The sequence below is a fragment of the Pistacia vera genome, unplaced genomic scaffold, assembly GCF_008641045.1.
Source record: "Pistacia vera cultivar Batoury unplaced genomic scaffold, PisVer_v2 Contig1244, whole genome shotgun sequence".
In the NCBI taxonomy this organism is placed as follows: domain Eukaryota; kingdom Viridiplantae; phylum Streptophyta; class Magnoliopsida; order Sapindales; family Anacardiaceae; genus Pistacia; species Pistacia vera.
The window spans coordinates 68931-75326 of record NW_022195298.1 but is presented as its reverse complement, the minus strand read 5'-3'; the positions used below and the strand labels follow the sequence as shown (position 1 = coordinate 75326).

General features: G+C 36.0%; 1 protein-coding gene across 1 annotated transcript; it reads left to right on the top strand.

Moving 5' to 3' along the window:
* Window positions 1–1572: 1572 nt before the first annotated feature.
* Window positions 1573–6097, top strand: LOC116118763 (actin-related protein 5). Its single transcript, XM_031404739.1, has 11 exons — window positions 1573–1792; window positions 1881–2076; window positions 2218–2262; window positions 2718–2820; window positions 3041–3150; window positions 3709–3818; window positions 3909–3999; window positions 4076–4519; window positions 4731–4858; window positions 4954–5293; window positions 5403–6097. Exons 1-11 carry the CDS (start codon window positions 1692–1694, stop codon window positions 5907–5909), a joined length of 2175 nt encoding a protein of 724 aa, XP_031260599.1. The 5' UTR covers window positions 1573–1691; the 3' UTR covers window positions 5910–6097.
* Window positions 6098–6396: the final 299 nt, after the last annotated feature.

The window sequence follows — 6396 nt, the reverse complement described above, 5'->3', positions numbered from 1 at the left end:
GAGATGAAGCCTAATTAGTTTAATGTAATAAAACCACAGATTGAGCGAACGCTAGAGATATATTACCGCGATTTGTGAGGTTTTGGTAAATTCTATAAAACTTAATGATCTTTTAACTTCTAAATACAACTTAGAGATATTTTGGATTGTTACGTAAGAGTTAATTCGCTAATTATTCGAGAGAAAGTTAGTAAAATATTAGGAAATATTGCCTTTAAAATAAGCTTAATTAAGTTAGTAATAATTGCCAATGCATATGATTAAATTGGTGTGAAATTTGTGCCATAGATTTAAGTCATACTGATTTTCAACGAAAGTTTGATAATAATTCTGCTGCTATTTACTTTTTAATTTGTTTTACTTTTAATATTTATTTCTTAAGGATTTTGATTTATCAAATAGTAATAAGATAGATTGGTTTGATACTTCTTAAGTAATAGTTCTCTTAGGATTCAATACTCGTTACTCGATCTTTATTACTTGCGAGATTTTGTATACTTGCGAATAACCTGTCAAGTTTTTGGTGTCATTGTTGGGGAACTACTTTTTTTTTTTTACCAATATTATTACGAACTATCTATTTGCTAATTTGATTTGTTTTAAAAAAAATTAATTTTTATTTTATTTTATTTTGTTGTGTTTGTTTCTTTCATTTAGATTTTGGAGAGCTTACGTTCTAAAGGTGGTGGTGATCTTAATCTTCGCAATTCTGAGATTGAGAAAACGGCTAAACAATTGAGAAAAGAAAAGAGGCAAGCCATCTTAGAAAATCAGTGGTTGACAAGGGAATTATAAATCTCAATATGAAAAATCAAAAGCATCAGAATGAGGAAATCCTAGCGGTAAATGCAACTGGTGGAGTTGTAGTTGTTCAAAGAGCGTTGAAGGACTACTATAGTCCTACTGTTGAAGGGTGCTATTTTAGCATTAAGAGACCACCAGTTCAGACGAATAATTTTGAGATCAAGCCAATTGTTTGGGTTTTGCTACTAGTCGTGCTTATGCTCATTTAGGGATTGATATTATTTGGGAGAGAACTCAAGATTTAGGTTTTGAAATTTGGGAGCCAAAATTTTATTTACATTCGAAATGATGTTTTTTTTTTTTTTAATTATGGGAGTATCTAATGTGGTGAGTGAGTGATGTGGCAAATGAGATGACATCTATTACATCGACGGCCATGTCAAGTAGTATGATGGTTAGTAAGAGTTGGTACTAATTATAGTATTATTGATAATAAAATTCTAATTACTTTTACAATAATATAAGATGTATAAACAAATCATACAAAGATTTATATACAAACTGAATAGAAGTATGAATACAAGAGTCAAAATCATAATATTCACCTTTTTATTTATTTTGTGCCACATCATATATCATTTGTTTATATTCATAAAATTACTTTTATTTTTAATATTAAACGAGTAACTTTAATTTATTTAACTACATCACATCATCTTGTAAGTTTTAATACTTAAAAAAAAAACAAAAAACAGTTTTAGATGGTTTGTTTTTGCAGTCAATTGAACCGGCCGGGTCAGCGTCACTGGTTGATTATCTTCTCAACAGCATGTGAGACACAGTCACGCAGACACTTTCTCTTTCGCTTAGACTAAAGAAGACAACAGTTTCAAAACCCTCATTCTCCTTTGTTTCAACAGCCAGAGAAAGGCTAAAAAAAAATAAAAATGCCTTTCATATCGAAAATCAAGAGACAAACCGATTACAATCTCTTTCCTTCCTCAACTCCCATCGTCATCGACAATGGGGCCTCCTATTTTCGTATTGGGTACCTTCAAAACCCTAATTTTTAACCCTTCTTCATTTGTTTACTCAATTCTAATTATGTTTTTAATTGCTTTCAATTCCATTCTCAGCTGGGCTGGAGAAACAGAGCCACGTGTTATTTTTCGCAACATTGTTCAAAGACCTCGCCACAAGACTACGGGCGAAACTGTAAGTATAGTTGGTGATCATGACCCTGCATTGTTGAAGTACTTTGATTGCACGCGCTCTGGGCCTCGGTCAGCGTTTGACAACGACGTCGTTTATCAGTTTGAGATTATGGAATATGTATGCCCAGTTTTTTATGTTATTTGTGTTTGCTTGGTCATTTCGATTTCAATGGCTTTGATCAAATGTTTCGTTGGGTTATGTGCACTTGTGTTTTGGAGAAAATTGTGGTTTCATATAGTTTGTTTTGTGTTTTTGCAGATTCTGGACTTTGCTTTTGATCGGCTTGGCGCAAATGGGTCAGGGGTAAAGTAATTGACAGTTTGTTTTGCTTTTTTATATGGTTTGAAGTTCATATGCATGTATTTGATGTTTTCATTTCTAAAGGCTTAGTTTTACACCCAGTTCTTAAGTCTACCTTGATGCATGTTGAGCTATCTTTTTGTTATGGATTTCTATTGATTTTTGTGAAGAGTGTGTCTTTTGGTTGTTTGCAATGTAAGTAATTCAGTGAAATGTATCAGATTTTAGGTTTTATCGGCATTTAAAGATCACAAGGGATGGGAATGATATGTAATCTTGGTTTGTCAATTGTCAACAGGCTAGTTAAGATTGTGAAATTTCTTTTATTTGCATGCACGATATACGATTCTATATTCTTAATTTTCAGTTTTAGACTGTCCTGCGTATCTAAGATTTCTGCTTACCTTGTCTGTTAACTTGACCTTTTCTTGATTTATGTTCATTTGAGGGCAGAACAGATTGATCATCCAGTCCTGATCACGGAATGTGTTTGCAACCCTGTTCATTCTCGTAGTAAAATGGCAGAACTTCTTTTTGAAACTTATGGAGTTCCATCAATAGGTAAGACATCAAAACTTTCTTATTTATGAAACTTCTGTCGGATCGGGATTCAAATTTATTTAGTGCATCAATAAGCCATAGCTTGTTGGAGCAACAACTGATGATTGGCCGGGTGGTTGTAAATGTTCCCTTTCCTTCTTATGTTCTTCCTTCAGAATTGTGGGATCAAATACTATAAGTCTAATCTATTTTTAAATTTGTATTGTACATGTGATCGCAGCATTTGGTGTTGATGCGGCTTTCAGCTATAAGTACAATCAGCAACATGGGATTTGTGGTCAAGATGGTCTTGCTATCTGTCCTGGATTTTCCACTACTCATGTTATTCCAGTAAGTCCCTTAACCTCAATATGTGATATTTGTGTATATGGATTTGTTTGCTAGGTACAGGTGGCTGGTGTTTAATTCTATTGAGGAGCATTTATAGCTGCTTGTCATGATATAAATGATATTATGAATCGGATGGTGCTTGGATCTTTCTCTGTTAAGTCTCATTTCGCATCATCATTGTTAAAGTCATAGCATCTTGATTTTGTTTCATTTTGGTGAATCCTTTTAGAGGTTTGATCTGTGTATACCTAGCAAGGTTGAACTTCTAATATATGATTCCCTCCTCATGCATGCTCACTTCTGTGTATGCACATATATGTCAACATGTCCTTTAGTGTAAGTAACCTTGTTAATTCAAATTTTTACCACTGCTAAATTTGTTTGCAGTTGTGTAATTAACAATAACAAGTTTATTCTGGAACCCCTATGTTACTTTTTGGGTTCAATATTGTGGTACTGTTTGTGTATTTGTGTTTCCAGAATAGATTATTACTAAAATTATAGAATATTGTCACAATTGAACTTTGATGTAATAATACATGTCTCCTTGACTCACAGTTTGTTGGAGGAGAGCCTGTTTACAGAGGTTCCTGCCGAACTAATATTGGTGGATACCATGTCACTGATTACTTGAAACAACTTCTTTCTCTTAAATACCCTCATCATATGTGAGTGTAAATTCAGCTTGGTTTGGCATTGATTATTTTGAACCGACTTGTACAAAGCTTTTAATCGTGTTTTTTGAAATGCTTAAATAGGGCTAGGCTTACATGGGAGAAGGTTGAAGACCTGAAAATGGAGCATTGTTACATTGCACCAGATTATTTTTCAGAAGCTCGACTGTTTCAGGTAATGTCCTTGGTTCTTCTCTCCTTCCACTCTTTCCTTCTACATATGAAGGTAACTGATGCAGTCGTTTTGACAGAAAGGGACCAAAGAAGCTGAGGATAAGACCAGGTGTTGGCAGCTCCCATGGGTTCCACCACCAACTGAGGAACCTCCTTCAGAAGAAGAGATTGCAAGAAAGGCAGCTATCAAAGAGAGACAAGGGCAACGTTTGCGAGAGATGGCTGAAGCAAAGAGGTCTTCTAGAATAAATGAACTGGAAAATGAATTGCATGGTTTGGGGTTTCTTTTACGGCAACTTGAACAAGTGGAAGCGAATGACATTCCATCATTCCTTTCAGCCACTGGCTATGTCTCCAAGCAGGAAATAGAATCTTCCCTTGCAAAAGTAACACAATCGTTACGAAAAGCTAAAGGTGAACCAAAGAGTGAACAAGCTGAAGTTGAGGAGAAGACAGAAGCTTCTATGAATGAAAAGTATCCTCTTATTCAAATTCCTGACAACATGCTGACCTCTGAGCAGGTACTCAATCCCAAAGAACCAAAACTAAAGAAAATGAAGAAAAAGTGCATAATCATTGCAATAGGTTTTTATTATGAAGTGTTTAGGATGCTGCTTAGTATGAGTGTGCATTATTGCGCATTTGCAAAGAACTACATTGCTACCTGCCTCCCCCCCTCGTTTGATTTTCTCCTTAGTAATAAAATTACTCTTGGCTATGGTCTCTATACAGCTTAAGGAGAAGAGGAGACAGATTTTTCTTAAAACCACAACTGAGGGGCGCCAGCGAGCTAAACAGAAACGTGTTGATGAGGGATTGGAACGAGAAAGAAAAAATCAAGAAGATGAAGAAAGACGCTTGTATGTGCCAATCTCATGTTCACACTTCACACTTCACACCAAGCCCCCTCTCCCCAAAATAATAATAATAACTTGTCTCTTTCTTTTTGATGTAGAGAGAACCCTGAACTTTATGCTGAGCAAATGCGGGCTAAGTACAAAGAGCTTTCTGAGAGAATTGACCAGCGAAAACGACTTAAGACCAACGGGAGCCACACAAATGGAAATAATACATCTGGAGGGGTGGGCCGTGGTGAGAGATTGAATGCTGCCCAGAGGGAAAGGATGCGCCTCTTAACAACGGCTGCCTTTGATAGAGGGAAGGGTGAGGACACTTTTGGTGCAAAAGATGAAGATTGGCAACTCTACAAACTGATGAGCAGAGATAATGACGATGATGACGAGGGAGCAGAAGCAGATGAAGCTGAGCTGGCCCGCGTCTCTTCTAGGCTGCAGGTCAGTTTTATCCTAATATGTAATGAGGAGCTCTGAATTTTTCTGACATATTTTTTGTCTGAATTTTTCAATACCAATAATTTCTAATCATCAATCTTCAATGTGGCAGGAGATAGACCCAAAATTTGTTCCCAAGCAAGAATTAGTACTTCCACAATCTGCTGCCGAGGCACCACGGCTCCGTCCTCTTACCAAGGAAGATTTCCAAATTGTTCTTGGGGTTGAAAGGTTTCGCTGCCCTGAAATTTTATTTCATCCCAACTTGGTTGGAATTGATCAGGTAGGGTTAGACGAGATGGCGGGGGTATCAATAAGAAGATTACCATCGAAGGACGAAGATCTGGAGCAGAGATTGACAAGTTCAATTTTCATGACTGGTGGATGCTGTCTTTTCCCTGGTATGAGCCAGCGCTTAGAAGCAGGAATTCGAATGATTCGACCTTGTGGGGCACCCATAAACGTGGTTAGAGCATTAGATCCAGTTCTTGATGCATGGCGGGGTGCTTCTTTATATGCTGCTAAGTTGCAGTTTACAGAACAAACATTTACTAGAATGGATTATTATGAGAAGGGTGAGGACTGGCTTCGTAGGTATCAGCTGCGGTATACATTATAATCAGTTGCTCTTCCCACTTGTCAATCATCTCGTGACATGAGATAGCAATTAAAAAATTAGTTATATTTAAGACCAAAAATGTTGGATTCTCCGGCAGCTCATTCAGATTGCTGCCATTCTGATGATATAATTTGAATACTATTTTAGCTTTTATAAATGGATAGATGGCTGCCACATATATAGTGTTCTCACTCAAACCTTGTGGATGAAGTGGGTAATCTGATTTTCGTTTATGATTTTGACATATAAAAATATCGTCCAAATGGAGGTCAGAAGCAGGAAAAATCATATGGGTATTAAAGAATTAAATGGAACTTTCCATTAATTTACAATATAATATGTTATGTTTTCAGAGACATCCATCCAATTGCATTAAAATAATAAGTAAATAAGATTGTGAATTATAACTAACGGCTATTTTCGATTTTACATTACTTGGCAAAAATAAATCAACTGACAGCTTTGATTTATGAAATTGACCGTTAGA